This window comes from Schistocerca americana, chromosome X, assembly GCF_021461395.2.
Source record: "Schistocerca americana isolate TAMUIC-IGC-003095 chromosome X, iqSchAmer2.1, whole genome shotgun sequence".
In the NCBI taxonomy this organism is placed as follows: domain Eukaryota; kingdom Metazoa; phylum Arthropoda; class Insecta; order Orthoptera; family Acrididae; genus Schistocerca; species Schistocerca americana.
This window is the reverse complement of record NC_060130.1, coordinates 168,761,574-168,780,406: the sequence shown is the minus strand read 5'-3', so window position 1 is coordinate 168,780,406 and position 18,833 is coordinate 168,761,574. Positions and strand designations below refer to the sequence as shown.

The window sequence follows — 18,833 nt, the reverse complement described above, 5'->3', positions numbered from 1 at the left end:
CCATATCAAACATTCCTCCTGATGCATAGTGCGTTCTGTTCTGAGTGGTTGTTCTCTCATTGTTATAAATTATTGTTGACTGCGCTCTGTTACTGCCTGTTGTCACTGTTATTGACATGCCGATATATACTTTTCGTTGAGTGGCACTAAATACCTTTTAGTTCAGTTTTCAGCCCATGTTTATGAATAGGTGCTTTCTTAGTAGTGAACCTCGAGCCTGGGTCAAAATGTCTAAACACTCAGTGCATGAGAATGGAAGAAAATGTATGACTGGATAAAAAGTGATCTCCAGATGAATTCAGTGAGATACAGAGTATCTGCAAGGATGGTTCATTGTATGAAACTACATTAACCACAGAAATTCAGATAAAATTAATGAATGATTACAAATACAATATTTCACACAAAAAATACTTTGCACACGTGACATTTTAATTTACCAGGAAGTTACAAGGAAGAAAGTGATGACAATGTGTAGTTTCTCATGTGGAAATGGAAATTTTGTCATGGTGGTCATGGTCTTATCAAATGCACATACTCTCCAAAAGGCTTTTCATACTTTATCACCGTACTTCATTTCACAAACCGTGGTAGAATTTCATACAGCAGAACTTCTAATGTGACAAAATATCCCACATTCCAACACGATTAGAATGCCACGGAGGAGGAGAGATTGGACTTGGTTCACTAACATAACCATGTAATTGCCTTTTATCCATGTCGGAGCTAGAATCTGTAGCAAACTTGACAAAATTTACAGAGTGGTTATAATTAAACTTTTGCCAGAAGAGATCGCAGGAACAATTCCTGAATCACCAGGTAATTCAAACTTCTGAATCAAATTCTTCAACCCCATTGCAGAAAGATGACCTTTCCATATTCCTTTAATGCATTGGTATTCATGAAGAGCTACAGCACTGTTGCTGTTGTTTTGGTAAAACAGCACCATGATTAACCCTCGAGTGGGCGTGCCTATGCGTAAAGTGTGCCAACCACAAATAATATTGTCTTGTACCGCTCCATGGTTGCTTCAAAATTGTGAGCTTCAGCTATCACACTACTAACTTGTGCTGTCAAAGGGCCAAGTGAACAGCAGTAATATAAAACAAACAGCGAGCTAGGCGAGAAAAAATGTACACTATGTGCGAGAAGCTGACCTAGATTACTAGCTAGCGGCACAATCCCACAGTGAGATAATTAACAATCGAATAAGCGATTTGCTCTGATCTGATGCAACTGTGCTATTTAATCCTTCGAGTTAGTCATTACTCCGGGATAACACTTGTATGTGGCATCAGAGAGATATAATGTAAGTTCATTTTATCATTGTTCAATTAAACTAAGATTAAGCTGTGATTTTGCTCATACATGTTAACCTTAGTAACATAAAGACAGCTATTCTTTACATGTGTACAAAGTGCGCTGCGCATCCGCTCGTGTTATAAAAGTGGCATGCCCACTCGAGCATCAAAGCCTTGCTCATCTTGTCCAGACCTGTGTTGACCATCTACAACTGCAATGCACACTAATGCTTGTGTTTAAGTCGTTTATCACTTTACCAGTAATGGGGGTGAGGGGGGGGGGGTCAATGGGTGGGTGGATGGATAATCAGGACAGTGTCCTAGTCCTCTGCGCTGTGCTATCCGGAACCCAGTAATGATCACACAACTTTAAGTAGTTGATACTATGTCACTCTTACCAAATGTGTTGAGTTCCTTCCCTTGTGTCTTCAAAAACGTATCATTTTACCTCAGGCAGTGCTTATCTCATAAGCACTGGAGATTAGTGCCTCTTTTTAGAGAATTAACGTGACCCTACTGAGAGTTGATATAATTTATTTACATCGACTCCACCACTGGGAATTCCATGAATGTCCTGCTATTTTGTTGCAGTCTTGCAGTGTACTATCCCCGTGTTGCAGTTATGCTATTAAGCCAAAGAATAATATGCTTGTTAGTGAAAATAAGCCTTGACATGTGAAACTCGCAACAGGACAATAGGCTCCCTCTGTTGAATTGCAAAGGAGGTATAAAGTTGAAGTTAATATTTACGCATTGCCTGCATGTCATTAATGCACGGCTTCACTTTCCAGTGCAAAGGTGCACCTGTATTCAATTCTTGAATATACTGTTTTCTGTTAATAAACATTGTGATTGAGTTTTATTCATTGGCAGAAGAGAGACCCTTTGTTTAAATGAAGACATGCTCACGAATGAAGGTACTGATAGAATGAGTGTAGTTTGTGCTATGAACAATTGTTTGTTGACAGATTGTCCCTAAACTAGTTGTCATTTTGATATTGCAGTGTGGCCAGTTCATCCTGTGTGTCACATGATAAAAAATCAGCAACATTTGCATTTGATGTTAACCTTTTGTGGTAAACACATAAAAACATTTGGGAAAAAGTTTTATATTTAATTTAATGGAAATATTTTTTTCCACAGAGTACTCACTTCTACACGGGTGGAAAAAAATCACAACACCAAAAAATTGTAAATATAGAGTAATACACATTTGTGTAGGTAACATATTTAAGTGATTAACATTGATAGATCACTGTTCGATGTAAGCACGAGATAAGAAATTGCAAGTGTGAAATGCCAGTACATTAATGACAGGTGTAACTGCCAGAATGTTGAACGGATGCATGCAAACGTGTATGCAGTGTGTTGTACAGGTGCCGGATGTCAGTTTGTGGGATGGAGTTCCATGCCTGTTGCACTTGGTCGGTCAGTACAGGGATGGTTAATGTCATTTGTGGATGATGCTGAATCATATTTGAAAACGTCCCTTGGAATGTTGTTCTTGAACAGGTTGAATCACCAGACTGACAACAAATTTGTTGTCAGGGTGCATGGGGTAACCATGAGAGTGCTAATGCTGTCTTACTAATTCGCACCCGACACCATAATTCCAGATGTAGGTCCAGATGTGTGTAGCACGCAGACAGATTGGTTGCAGGCCCTCAACTGGCCGCCTCCTAACCAACACGTGATGATCACTGGCATTGAGGCAGAACCAGCTTTCATTAGAAAGCACAACAGACCTCCACCCTGCCCTCCATTGAATTCACTTGACAACTGCTGAAGTCACAAATGGTGGTTGTTTGGGGTTAGTGGAATGCACACTACAGGGCATCGGGCTCGGAGCTGTCCTTGAAGTAACCAATTTGTAACAGTTCATTTTGTCAGTGTGGTACTAACATCAGCTCAAATTGTTGCTGCAGATGCAGTATGATGCAGTAGAGCCATATGCTGAACATGTTGTCATGTTGCCATATGGAGCCCTGTTTTCTTGGCACCTTACATTCTCGTGATCACCTCTGTCAGCAATCATATACAGTGGTTACATTTCTGCCAAGTCTTTCTGCACTTTCGCAGAGGGAACATCCAGCTTTTTGTGGCCCTGTTACACTACCTCTTTGAAACTGAGGTGTTGATAACACCATCTTTCTCGCCTTAAAAGCATTCTTGACTAACATAAACTCATTATGTACAGTCTCAGAGCTAACTAAAGGTCATGACCATTAAAGTGTATATTTAAAGCAAACCTTATTTGCATCTAGTGCCACTCTTATGCGACTGGCACAAAATCAATAGACAACATCTTTCAATTGTGGATACACACCTGCCAACTTTCATTTATGTCTCACAGCTCCTTTTTGTCGTTGCAATTCCTTTCCATCAGTGTACATATAATAGATATTGCAAGAAATTACTGTAGTCAATTAAGGTGTATATTGTTCCTCACTGCTGTTCATTGTATCACAATTTTGCCATTGCAGTTTCTATTATGCTCTCTCTCTCTCTCTCTCTCTCTCTCTCTCTCTCTCTCTCTCTCTCTCTCTCTCTCTCTCTCTCTCTCTCTCTCTCTCAGAACTGTCAAATGTTGAGGTACTCTGTGAAATAATCTGATTTGTGTGTCATTTTAGTTATGTGGAACCAGACACAGTTCAATAAATTACAAGTTTCTGTTTTACTACATTTCACAGGGAAAGGGCTTGGTCGAAATGAAACAGGTATGACAAAGGCCATAACTCCAAAACTGAAGTTTGACACTGCAGGTATTGGCCATGATTATTCAGAAGAATTCACCTACAACTGGTGGGAAGTTGCTTATGATAGTGCCTTGAAAAATGTAGCTGTTAAGTCAAATGAGGTAAGCAACATTCAAATTTATAACTCTTACAAACAAGTATCTGCCACTCCATCTGGACAACTGTACAGAAACCGTATAAAGACTATTCTTTAATAAAACCGTCTTGGTTGCAAAAATAATGCTTTAATTATGCGTTTCACCTTTATAGGGCACCATCAGATTGTCTACAAAAGGAAGAAAGGCGAAACATATCGTTAAAGCAATGTTTTAGCGACCAAGATTGTTTTATTCAAGAATATTACATATGCCATATACAGGGTGTCTCTCTTAAGATCATCACATGCATATTATCTGGTGTTTTGGCTGATATTAACACTTTTGTTTTTGCAGTGTGTAGTTGGAGTGAATCCAAACAAATACTGCATATCACATCTTTCTGGTGTCTGTGGAAAGTATTGGTTTGTTTCCTTTTACTAACAAAATTATTTTTAAAGCAAAACTTACGTGCCTGTTCAATAGAGCAGTCCCAAATTAGTCTAGGGTGACACTTGTTTTATTGATATCTATTAGCAGGAGCAGTAAAACATGAAGAATAACCAGTACTCCAGCAGCGACTCAAGTGCTACCCTGACCTGCACTGGCTGCTGCTGCTGCTGTAGAGAAACTCCACTTAGTTGTTGCTGGGGCACCAAATATTCTTCGCATTTTAGTGACTCTGTTCATACATGTAGATAAAACAAGTGCACACTAGACTAATATGGAACAGCTCTGTCGAATGGGCATGTAAAATTCTGCTTGAAAAATCATTTTGTTTGTAACGGGGAAACGAATTGACATGTTGTGTAAACATAGGGTGTCGTGCTAAAGACGTGATGAGCAGTATTTGCTTGGGCTGAGTGCAGCTACACATTGCAAAAAGAAAATTGCAAATATCTGCCGAAACATCATAGAAAATGTGCCTAATGACCCATAGGAGAGAGACCCAGTATAGCTGAATTCATGGTATGGTGTATTATAAGTAATAGCAAAAACTGATGTGGCTGGAACTATACACTAATAGAAGCAAAACATTCCAGTAAACATGGGCCAGTAAGGAAGCAGTTTGTGAATGTGTAACTGTAGACTGCCACTGACCTCGGTATGAAATATTGTCCTAGTTAGTAGAAATGTAATCAAAGGTAAACTTTTTGATCGAGTACGCACCTTATTGAACTCAAATTTCACCCATGGCCTACTGCTTCAATGGGTTATGTCACAGATTACTGTACAATCATACAGTATTTTACAGGTTATAAGACACACTTTTTTCTTCAAAAATTGCCCCCAAAATTCAGGTGCATCTTATGCTTGAAATTAATATAAAAATGTCCAGTGCTTGATTTAAAATTCCCACTAGTCTTAAAAATAGCCATCTGTTCAATGCCATGGGAAACCTATCTCTGGCAACATTGGATTCAATTGGCAGCAGCAGTAGACCAATGCAACGACCATGAGTAGCAGGGAGTCACAAGCTTGCTTACACTGTCTTCCCCCTGCCCTGCCATAACAAACGCAGAACACTGTCTAGCCTATGACGTGTCATTGCAGTCTACGGTGCCAGTGAACTGGAATGGAAAATGGTTTGTTTTATTGGTAACAGTGCAATATGTTTGTTAGTAGCTAGTTTAGTAGAAGATTTGAAAAAGATGAGGAGGACTAAATGTGCAAATAGAGGACAGAAAGCAAAATGGCCAAAACTAGATGATGACACATTGAAATGGATTCAAGGACACTGTCAAAATGTAATGACAATTAATACAAAAATGATTTAAATACATGTTCATAAGCTAGTGCTACAGTGGAGCTTAAGAGACTCTAAGGGTGGACTTGGCTGGTGCTACAGGTTTATGAAGCTTCATGGACTTAGCTTGCAAACCAAAACCAAAATATCTCAGAAAATGCCAGAAGATTATGAAGAGGAAATATTATCATTCCATAGCTTTATTATTCAAAAGAAAACCATTGTGGGACTAATCCAAATAGCAAATATGGACAATACTCCTCTGATATATGATGTGCCGAGTAACAGAACTGTTGCCATGAAAAGTGCTAAAGCTATAGCTATAAAAACAAGTGGACATGAAAACATACACTACACTATTGTCCTTTCATGTTGTGTTGATGGTACGATACTTAATCCAATTATCATTTTCAAGTGCAAAACATGCCAAAACCTTCTGAAATACTGCCAGATGGTGGTGTTCACGTACATGACAAGGGTTGGATGGATGAGGCTGGTATGAAATTATGGATTAACTAAGTGTGGGAGAAAAGGAAGAAGGAAAGGTGCTTTATTGAAGAAGAGTTATCTTCTTGTGCTAGATCAGTTTAGTAGTCATTTGAAAAAATCTGTGAAAGAGAAATTGAGACAAGTAAATACAGAGCTTGCTGTTATTCCAGGAGGACTTACTTCACAAGTGCAACCTCTTGATGTCTTGATAAATAAACCATTTAAAGTGCATATTTGAGAGGAATGGAACAAATGGATGCTGGATGAAACCCAACATGAATTCATGCAGAAGGGAGCTTTAAAATGACATACAATCAAACAAATGTGTCAGTGAATAAAACAGTTGTGGTGTAGATTGAGAGAAGACATTATTATCTTTCAAGAAGTGCGGTAAAAGTAATGCTCTCAATGGCAGCAAAGACAATCTTATAGACAAAGAGGAAGAATATAAAGAAGAAAAATCATATGATGATTTTCAGGGATTTTGAAGGTCAGTTCGGTTTTAAAAAACTAAGATTTTTTTAGTCTGGCTTTGCAATCTAACAACAAAAATGGTAAAAATGTTATTTAAAAAAACTGCCTAAAATTAAGGTATTTCTTACAGTCTGTTGCATCTCATAGTCCATAAAATATGGTATTTGTTAAAGGAGGCGTTCCATCTGTTGTTCTCACATTTGATTTTCATTTGTGTATGTTTGGAGTGGGGGGGTCCTTATTTCCCCTGAAGAAGGTGGCAGTTAATGATAACAGACGAATGTTGTGGCATGTTAAACAATATCCACTGACTGGAATTAGATGAAGTTGTAGAGTGATGACACCAGTAGTGTTTTATTTTTAACATACTTATTTGGTGCTGTGTTAAAGAGAGGAGCTCATTATCAAAGACAGCCAACTTCATTTTTCCTGAAGTTTAGATGTTAACTGATTCCAGTAGCATTTTCCATGTCGAATTTAATTTTAATCTTCTCAAGCTTCAACAAAAGACTAAAATGTGTTTAAAATGAATGTAAATCATAATATGCAGAACAAAATTCAGACAATTCCATTACATTTCTGCTCCGTTTTCACTCATCTCCAGCAGCAACCAATAAGATAATTGGAATGGCTCTCTGGCATTCCCATATTGCAGTGTGCATCCGGTATGGCAGAACCTCACCCATTATATGTTGTCAACACCCCACCCCCACCCCCAGGCAGCTCGCCACTCTTTGGCGGGTTCGTACTTGGCTACCACAGGGCCCAAGCCTTTGGAGCATTTTTTCCCTCCCGTGCCGCATGTCTATCCTCTAGCTATTCTTTTTCCCCTCCCTTGGGGAACATGTCTGGGATATTATTGGGAATGTTCTGTATTCTGTCGCTGTCACGCGCACAGTTTCACCTTTGTTTTTCACTCCCTTTTCCCTCTTTTGTTTCCCTTCTTCCTCCCTGTGTGCTCCTGAAGGCCGACCCATGCGTCTGACGTGTAACAGGTGACTGGATAATGCTTAATTCCCAGCCCCAGGTTGACAGGTAGGGTTCGCTCGTGCCCGTTGGTACAGGCCAGGCCCAGGGAGGGGTGATTGCCTGAGCTGTAACCTTCCCAAATTGCTGATTGGTCCCTCTGTCAGGTGTTTGGAAGGTGTGAACAATCGCCTAATGTAGGTGTGCCCCCTTGTGAAGCGGGCCCCCAGTTGGAAGGAGCGGGCCATCGGAGACACTGGCAGTCGTGGAGATTTCCTCGCGATGAGTCAATAATCTTCCCACTCAACGTGTACAAAACGTAAACGTAATGAGGCTAGTGATTCAAGGACCCTTCCCACTGCACCACGGTTCCTCGTGGTCTCACGTGCTGAAGACAGTCAGTCCTTCACCACAGTAAATCTGTTTATTATTCAGAAAGGTGTAGATGCAATTGCTGGCCCTGTGACATCCTGCCCTCATTTACAGAGTGGCGCTTTACTTTTGGAGACCACTTCTGATTCTCACCCACAACAACTGATTGCTGCCTCACTTCTCCACTGTTACCTTGTTCGTGTTGAGGCCCATACAACTTTGAATTCTTCCCATGGTGTAATTTACACCAGGCTGCTTGATGGTCTAACCGAGGCCGAAATCCAATCTTACCTCTCTGATCAGGGTGTCATTGCCATCCATTGTGTAATGAAAAAGGTCTATTCCTCCTTAGTGCCCACCCGCACTCTCTTTCTTACCTTTGATAGAGTGGTGCTTCTGTCCAAGTTCAAAGCAGGCTATGAAATTATCACCGTCCGGCCGTACATTCCGAACCCGATGCGCTGCTACCAGTGTCACCGTTTCAACCACACTAGAACGTCTTGTCGACACGCAGCCAAATGTATCACCTGTGATAGGGATGTGCACAAGAGTGGTTGTCCACCTCCTTCTCCCCTATGTATCGACTGCACCTCCTCTCGGGATCGTCCAGTTCATCTCGATGAGCGGACTGTTCAAGAGATCTGGGTAAAGGAAAAGGTGCCTTATCCAGTCGCTCGCAAGTTACTGGCTAGTCGCAAACCCTGCGTCCTCCCGTCTGGTACCTATAGTTCTGTTCTTGTTACCCCTCACTCCACGAAGGACATGGTTACACAGACGTGTGACATCCAGTTCAGCTCTGAGGTTGTGAAATTGCCCATTGCCAAGGTAGCATAACCCCCCCCCCCCCCCCCCAAATCCGTCCAGCTGTGCATCAAGCCGTCGAACTCTTGCCTCAAGGGGCGAAGCCACCAGATACATAACCGGTAGGCCAGAAAGGACAGGAGAAGTACTCCCTAAAGACTTCCTCTGTCCATCCAGCCAAACACCACCTGAGTCTTCCTCTAACCAGAAAAGGTCGAAGTAGTCCACCAAAGGCAAACGGTCTTCTCCTTCGCCACCTTGAAGATCCTTATCGATGATGTCTTCCTTTAATTTGACCTGGTTCAGATCCCAAATGCTTGAGCAGTACACAAGAATAAGTCACACTAGCATTCTCTATGTGGTGTCCTTTACAGATTGATCACACTCCTTAAAAATTCTCCCAATAAATCCCCAATAAATCTCCCTACCATTCACCTCCCCTACCACAAACCTCACATCCTAGTTCCATTTCATATCACTTCACAACGTTACTCTCAGATATTTAAACAATGTGACCGTGTCAAGCAGGACACTATTAACTTTATTTGAATGTTATTGGTTTGTTTTTCCTACTCATCTGCATTAATTCAATTTTTTTCTGCAATTTGAGCTAGATGCCATTTATCACACCAACGAAAAGTCATCTTGTATCCTCCTACAGTCACTCAGTGAAGACACCTTCACATACACCACAGCACCATCAGCAAACATCTGCCCGGTTATTGATGTATATGAAAAATAATAGCAGACCTGTCACACTTCCCTGGGGCATTCCTGACAATACAGTTCTCTCTAATGAACAGTTGCCATCAAGGGCAACGTATTGTGTTCTACTACTTAGAACTCTTCGAGCCACTCTGATGTATGTTAATCTATTCCATGTACTTGTACCTTCATGAACAGTCTGCAGTGGGGCACTGTGTCAAATAATTTTGGGAAATGTACAAATATGGGATCTGCCTAGTGCCCTTCATCCATAGTTCACAGTATATCATGTGGGAAAAGGGCAAACTTGAGTTTTGCATGAGTGATGCTTTCTAAAAGTGTGCCGCTTCGGTCTCAAGTAAATTTACTATGTTTGAACTCAGAATATGTTAAAGAATTCTGCAGCAAACTGATGTTAAGGATATTTGTTTGTAATTTTGTGGATTTGCTCTGTTAACCTTCTTATATACAGGAGTCATCTGCACTTTTTTCCACTCATTTGGGACTTTGCATCAGGAAAGAGATTCCCAATAAATGCAATCCGAGTAAGGGACCAATTCCAGAGTACTCTTCATAAAACCGAATTGGGATTCCATCGGACCTGGCAACTTTTTTGTTTTCAACTATTTCAGTTGTTTCTCTATGTCAAAGATGCGTTACTATGTCATCCATACAGGAGTCTGTACGGTGATCAGATGACAGTATGTTTGTAAGATTCATCTTCGTGAGTGATTCCTTAAACATGAAATTTAAAGCTTTGGCTTTCCTTTTGCTATCTTCTTCTGCCACATGACACTGGTCAACAAGTCACTGAATGGAAGCTTTAGCCCTGTTTAGCAATTTTACATGGGACTAGAATTTTCTTGGATTCTCAGCCAGATCTTTCGCTAATGTATGATTGTGATGGTTCTATATTTCACATACACAGGAATCACTACTAACCTTTGCCTGTTGTCATTTGAATGTTCTCTTATGAGGGTGCAACAGCCTTTACTTCCTTAGCATTTCCTGAATTTCATTGTTTAAGCCACAGTGGGTCTTTTCCTTCCGTAATCCACATACTTCTCCAGAGCGGGAGTTATCGTCTCTCTAAACTTTGGCCACAATTCCTCTATGTACATCATACTGGAACTAAATGCTGTCAGTTCATTATCTGAGTGAGATGCTAGCAACTGCTTGTCTGCCCTTTCTATCAGAAACTCTCTCCTAGCCTTCTTGACTGGTTTATGAACTGTGGTAACCATAATCACTATGATAGAAGTTACAAAAGGATCATGTAATTGAACTATTTTGCAACGTGAAATTAAAAACATCATGTAAAATGGACTAAATGGTTCTCTTAACTTATGTGTGTGTGTGTGTGTGTGTGTGTGTGTGTGTGTGTGTGAGGGGGAGGAGGAGGAGGAGCATGTTAGCCTCTTTGTTTCTGTTGTTCCATTTTATTTTTATTGTTTAATAGGAACAAACCAAGTTGCTTTACACTTAACAAAAAAAAATCTTTAAAATCATTATAGTCAGAAATGTAGTAACGCCTCTATGGAGACCCCCACCAGACATCTTTCTCTTTCAGTTTTTTTTATAACCTTCATTTGGCACCAACTTTGAAGAAAAGCTATACAAGGGTGGTTTGATAAATACGAGGGTTGGAACTTAAATAGTGGCAACTATTTATTTACAACTGACACAAAAGAGTTACGTGTTTGCACCTGTTACTGTCCTTCAAAGTGGTCACCAGCGTTGTGTAGAACCCATTGCCAGCTATGCGGAAGGCGTAGTATACCATTAGCAGAGCCTGTTCTGTTGATGGTGCAAATGGAGCGGTCTAAAGTTATGATGATTCTCGTGTACGACTGTATGATGTTATCCCAACACATTACGTTCCTCCACAGCAGACCGTCAGTGCACAGTATTACTGTTCGTTTTTGGAGTATCACTTGCGACCAGCTCTGTGAAAGAAGCAGCGACACTTCCTATGCAACCCATCCATCGTTTTCCACAACATCTGTGGGCGCATACAGCGCAATCTGTGGCTGCTCTGTTCGGTCGATGGGGCTAGGAAGTACTCTACCATCCACCATACTCCCCGGACTTAAATCCTTGTGACTTTGATTTGATTCCAAAGATGAAGGAACCACTTTATGGCAATTGCTTTGGAACTGTTTCAGAGATTCGACAGGTGGTAGACCGCTCCATTCGCATCATCAACATAACAGGCTCTGTGAACGGTGTACTCGCCTTCCACATCACTAGCAACGGATTCTACACAACGCTGGTGACTACTTTGAAGGACAGTAACAGGTGCAAACATGTAACTCTTTTGTATCGGTTGTAAATAAATAGTTGCCACAAGTTCCAACCCTCGTATGTTAGGAAAAGCAAGGAAAAATTTTCGTTTTGTAAACAACTCACCTTACTTGTCAGCATAGTCTCCTTTGAGGGATATGCACTTGGTCCAATAATCCTCCAGCTTTTTAATCCCATCAGTAAAATAGGTTGTGTCAAACCCTGCAAAATACTCATTGACTGCAACCATCACTGCCTCATTTGATGAGGCAGGCATGGTTGCAGTCTTCCGAGCAAGCCAAAGTTTCAAGTTGGGGAACAGGAAGAAATCACCTGTGTCTAAGTCTGGTGAATACATTGGATGAGGAACCAATTCAAAGGCCAATTCATGCACTTTCACCATTGTTATCGCTGATGTATGGGATGTTGCATTATCCTGGAGAAAGAGCACTTTTTGTATGTCAGCCTTGGTCTTTTTACAGCCAATTCAAGTTTCAAGTGGTCTACCAGTGAAGCATAATAGGGTCCAGTTACATTTCTGTCTTTTTCTAAGTAATGTCTATGGATTATTCCTTGGGAATCCCAAAAAAACCGGTGTCCATCTCCTTAGTGGCTGATAAAATGGTCTTTTCCTTCTTCGGTGCTCTTTGACCAGCCTTTGTCCATTGTTTCGATTGCCATTTTGACTTTGGTGTGTAATGATGGATCCAGGTTTCATCAACAATTACAAATCAGCCAAAAAGTCTAGCAGATTGCGAATTAAACATCGCCAGACATTGTGTTGAAACATTGTGTCGGGTGCATTTTTGGTCAACTGTCGGCAATCGTGGCACCTACCTTACACACAGCTTCTTCATAGCCAATTCTCCATGCAGGATATTATACTCACTCAGCTGAGATGCCTACAGTCTCAGCAATCTCAGGAATTTTTATTTAGCCATCTTGCATTACTGTATCGTGGATTTTTTTCAATGGTTTCCTTTGCGGTGTCCTCAGTTGAACGGCCAGTGCCCGCTTCGTCTTTGGTGCTTGTCCGATCACATTTAAATTGGTTAATCCAATAGTAAGTGGTTGATGATGGTGCAGAGTCCGCATGAATGTCATTAAATTCTGTTTTGATTTATGTGGCAATTGAACCCTGTAATGGATCTGGATGATGTGTTATTTTTTTTTACCGGATTTGTCGATACCAAATTGTAAATGTTTTCTTATATTTTTTGTCAGAATTTTTTATTATAATTTGCCTTATTATATGTTAATTTACTTATATTTTTTGAGAGTGAAAGCATATTGATTACTATTAGTAAATGTCTCGAAGAATAGCAAAGAGACTGATTACAAGTGGAAGCTTGTGTGTTGTGTAAAATGTCTTTGACGCTGGAGTCGTCTTTGACTATAGTCAGTCGGCAGTTAACTCTTGGTGTGTGTTGACGGAAGAAGAATGTGTAGGTCGCCGTCATAAATAATTTTGAATTATGTTACTTTTTTTTATATAAACTATAAGAAGAAACTACATTCGAAGAAATGGTATTTGAAGCACCAAAAATGAGCCAAACACATTGAACCAGGTCATTTCTGCAGCCGACAAAGATGCATTGTGGAATCATACTTCCATTAGACAACTGAAGCCAAGACCAATATCGCCTTGTAAACATTTAACGGAAAAGGTACTGTCACGAAACATGTCAAATTTAAGTAAATAAAAAAAGTAGTGACCATATTTCAACTTGTGTCTTAGCCGAGATACCATATTTCAACCCTTCAAATGAAAATGTTTAATAGCAACATGAAACTTGATTCTCTCCATTTTTCAATCACAGTTGACTGTGTGACCCATTCAGACGGCTGTCAACAGTGAACTGTATGCTGCACAATGTTGAAATTCTTTATAAAATTCTTGGAAAAATCAAGCTTACCAACCATGAAGGCTCAGCAAAGATGTTCTCTGATGGAAATTGACCAGACTTAACAAATCATCTTCGTATTTTTCTTCTTCTTTTCCCTGGTCATACACTGTCTCTTCATAGGTTTAGCTTGTTATTTAGGATTTGGCAATGTTAGAAGCAGGGGGTGGTCGGGTGCTCAGGTGCTCTTCCTGTAACTACCTCTTCCCCCATGGGACAGAATTCGTGTGCCCCATCTGTGTGTGATTACGTTTATCAATGTGAAAGTGTACAAACATTTTCTAAATGTTTGAAAATCATGTAACTGAGGTGGTCCATGAGTACCGACCTGGTATTCACCTAGTTAGATGTGGAAAACTGTGTAAAAACCACATTTAGGTTAGCTAGCACACCAGCCCTCTTCGTTAATCTGATGGGCGAATTCAGTCTGTAGCTGGCACGCTCCCCTTAATCCAGAAAGCGGGGTGCTAATGTGTAGGGCTATCCTGACAGGTCAAAAACTAGATTTTTATTTTTCTGTTCCCAAGTTGAAGGTATTAGATTTCAGTTCCCAGTCTCGTATCTGATACAACTTTTTCTGTTCTCCACCCTACCCTGCCCCCCCTCTCCCCCCCTTTTCCACAAATCCTACATTTTTATTTTCCTGGAAAATGAGACTATGGCAGCTTGTTCTGGTGCCTATTTCATACTCATTTTGAGTATAATCATTTGATTTGAGGAATTACTGCTATTAATCCATATCAAATCAGCCTTAGCAAATACTGTCAGCATTCGTGCTGAATTTTTTATTTCATAAAGTGGTGGTACTATATTGTTTTCTTTGCTAACATCAATAGTTTTCCATGTATTGAACAAAGTATATCCATGCGTGCTTCTCAAAAATTTAATTTCTGCCACATCAATGCAAGTTTCATCCTGCCCCACTTTTCCTTATTTTTTAATTCACCCACAGCTTCAGTTTTTGTGAAAAACTAGGTTCACCTGTTTTTATGCTTTTATTTTATAAGTGTCTGTGAATACTTGTAAATTAGTTTAGAATTCCATTTGTGTCTACATTTGTAACAAATGTTTTTTTGTGTGGGGGGGGGGGGGGTATGATAATGATCTGCGAAGGAACTATGTGCAAATTTCTGTCTGTGAGTGGAAATCAGCCTTGCTTGGTTGCTGTACCACTTTGAAAGTTGTTCATGTTGTGCACAAGCAAATAAAATGTATCACAGACATATCACTTGCATCTGTTTCACTTCCCACTTTTTGCATCCTTTTATCTGGATTATTGTCTGCATGTTGTATTGCGTGTACACTCACCATGACATGTTATACAGTGAGGTTGAGGTGGACCACCATCCATGCTTACAGGCAGATTTGAATCTGTTTGAAGTATGTGACAACACACTGCAGCCAGTATTTTGTACAATCGTTGTTGTCTATATAGTATAGTAGCCTATTACTACGCATGCATTATAATTTTCATGAGGAAGTGAGAACATCATTTCACCTTGTATTTAATAACAATTTACATTTTCCTTATCGGCTTCTTCCTTATGGAAATGTGGTGTCCCTGTTGCCCATCACAGGCTCATAAAATGAGCAATCGTGAGTGAAATCTATGCATTATGTACCAAGATCCATTTGTTTTGTACTGTATGTAGTGTGGTAAAGTGCAACCGCCATAAATGTACCGCCATGGTATGTTTCAGTAAGGATATGTGATACTACATTTTGTGCAATGCTTCCAGTTAACTATCGAGACATTCTAGAACATACACTGCACGACAAATAAAATTTAGGCACTTGGAAGGGAAGGAGGAAACTAAATGAAACTTCACAGGTTGAAAGTGCATGTTGTTATTTCAGTGACTGCAGTATTGAGTCAAATGAACAAAGAACTTGTCAGTATGAGCCCACATCTCACCCCTTCTGGCCTAGACGCATGCAGTGATTCTGTCGGAAAGTGTGTCATAAAGCTGTTGTATCCTCTCGTAAGTCAGCCCACAACTGTTGTAACTGGTGCTTGATGTTGTGCTTAGTGGCACTAGTATGGAGTTAACATCTGAGCTGGTCCCACATGTGCTATCAACGACAGATCTAGGGATCTTGCTAGCCGCAAGAGTACCTCAGTATTATGCCGTCAGTTCACAGACACACATGCCATATGTAGATAAGCTTTATCCTGTTGAAAAATGGAACCACGATGTTGTCGCATGAGAGGTACCACAATTAATTCAACTAAATACCTGGGAATTACAATTATGAACAACTTAAATTGGAAAGAACACACAGAAAATGTTGTGGGGAAGGCAAACCAAAGACTGCGTTTTATTGAAAGAACACTTAGAAAATGTAACAAATCTACTAAAGAGACTGCCTACATTATGCTTGTCCTTCCTCTTTTGGAGTACTGCTGCACGGTCTGGGATCCTTACCAGATAGGATTAATGGAGTACATTCAGAAAATTCGAAGAAGAGCAGCACATTTTGAATTGTCCCAAAATATGGGAGAGAGTGTCACGGACATGGTACCAGATTCGGGGTGGACATAATTAAAACAAAGGTGTTTTTCGTTGCCCCAGAATCTTCTTAAGAAATTTCAATCACCAACTTCCTCCTCCGAATGTGAAAATACTTTGTTGGTGTCAACCTACATATGGAGAAGTGACCATCATAATAAAATAAGGGAAATCACAGCTCGCAGGGAAAGATATTGGTGTTTTGTTTTTTCCATGCGCTGTTAGAGATTGGAATAATAGAGAATTATTAATGTGGTTGGATGAACCCTTTGCCAGGCACTTAAGTGTGGTTTGCAGAGTATCCATGTAGATGTAGATGAGTACACAGAATGTCTGTGACATACTGTTGTGCCATCAGGGTTCCCTCAATCAATGCTATCTGTGCGTTGAAGCCATACGTAATTGCTCTCTGCACCTTAATGCTAAATAACACCAAAACATTGGAAAAATGAGACCTCTCTCCAGGTTGCCACCATACTTGCCAACAATGCTCATCTGGGGTAGCGCAGAAATGCAATTCTTCACTGAACTCAATGTGATGCCATTCATCAGCAATACATGTTCTCAAGTCACAGCATTACTCCAAATTTGGCAATTTGTGTTCTTGTCTTAACAGCAGCACACACACTGGGCAGTAATTCCCTAGCCTGGTTGCCACTAATCTCTGCCCAGTGATGTGCGATGACACAGAATGTTGTAGGGAATCCATTATTTCTTCTTGGACAGCAAGTGCAGCTGTGATGGGGTTATGGTGTGCTTCTCGCACAGTACATGATCCTCCTTTGATGCGAAGTATGCCTGCCCTCATGTTCCCGTACAGTCCTACCTTGAGCTATGGTCACAACTGAATCCCTGATGAAAATAGACATTGCATGATTCAACCAGCTGGCCAAATGAAGACCTTCGTTGAAGCCTGTTTCAAACTGCCAGGTGCTGATGACACTGTTTGATCTGAATACATGGCATCTCCTTGTCCTTTGCAGTGATCACTCATCATTTGACACAGTTCTTGCCCCCCTTATGTTTATTACCAGGACAAGTAACAACACTAAACATGAACAACATTGATGCATCTTGTGATCATTATACCTGTGACAGAATTGCAACTCAAATCACATACATACCTGTCAATGATCCATACATATACCAAGTTAAACAGGCATTTGACCATGTCTTCTGGGTGCTTCACTACTTATGTCAGGCAGTGTTTGTTCAGATGTTAGTTATAAATATTTCTGAAGTCCTATATATCATATGATACTGGCATTTTAAATAATAAAAAAATTACTTACTTTATAATTTTCTCATAACTAACCATTTTTGTTCTTACTGGTCATTTTCCTTTCAGTGCCACTATACACTACTCTGCAAAACCTAAATACAAGCTGGAGCAATGTGTGCTCACATAAGCAACCGAATTACCAGTTGCTGCATAGCTATGTCACCACCTCTGCACCTGTGTTACCTGTGGCTGTGCTAGTGTGAATGTAAGAAAGTTTTAATTTCTTCCCCTTTTGTGCCCTAGGGTGTGATAGTAACGTATCATATTACCTATTTGGTGGAAATGAATGAACGTGTGGAGCATGTTGCCAAAGGTCTTCCAGTCATGCACAAAAAGCTGGACATTACATGGTCTGTGGTCATCATGACTATAGAGCCAGATGGGGCTGGCCACACAGCATAAGGTAGTTTAAAGACTGGGAAAAGACAGGGTGTAGCTATCAGTGAGCTTTACCAGTTTCAATGAACTACATCATCATTTTCAAATGTAAAACATCAGTTGGAGAATATATAATGGGAATTGTGACCATACATCTGACAGCTATTATGTAAAATAATGAGACCAGGCAACTGCAGCAACGGTGGCACAATCAAGTAACTAAGAGCTATGCCTATGCTTGTCCAACAGTTGGATGGGCATAACTTGTGGTGACTTGATTGTGCCACCATTGCCTCGGTTGCCTGGTCTCATTATTTTTCGTAACTGTTGTTGTAATTGTGTTCACAGTTCCATTATATATTCTCCAACTGATGTTTTACATTTGAAAATGACAATTTAGTTCGTTGAAACCGGTAATTTAACCCCTTTTTAAAAAGAAAAATTTTATGGACTGTGGCTATGGCTTCACTATGGTAGTGTCAAATAAATATTTAACTTATATTGTAGTCACACTCCTTTATGACACTGATGCTGGAATATAGACTCAATGAGCAGTTACGGCACTCTGTAGTGGTCTTCTTCATTACAATGTGGCAAGGAGACAGTGCTGTAAAGCATATGACGCCGTACCACACTGCAGTCTGTCAATGAAGGTACAAGTATATTGAACAGGTTCTCAGGTATGTGAGTGGCTCGAAGACTTCTCAAGTAACAGAACCCAGTATGTTGTTCTTGACAGCAAGTGTTTATTGCAGACAATGGTATCATCAGGAGTGCCCCAGGGAAGTGTG

At 40.2% G+C, this 18,833-nt stretch overlaps 1 protein-coding gene across 1 annotated transcript in view; it reads left to right on the top strand.

Annotated features, from left to right (window-relative positions):
- The window catches only part of LOC124555580 (G patch domain-containing protein 4-like), a 53,125-nt gene that overhangs the window by 2,695 nt on the left and 31,597 nt on the right, over nucleotides 1-18,833 (top strand). Inside the window, exon 2 of the mRNA XM_047129544.1 lies at nucleotides 3,992-4,158. Coding sequence (XP_046985500.1) covers nucleotides 3,992-4,158 — 167 coding nt within the window. The remainder of the gene's footprint in view (nucleotides 1-3,991; nucleotides 4,159-18,833) is intronic.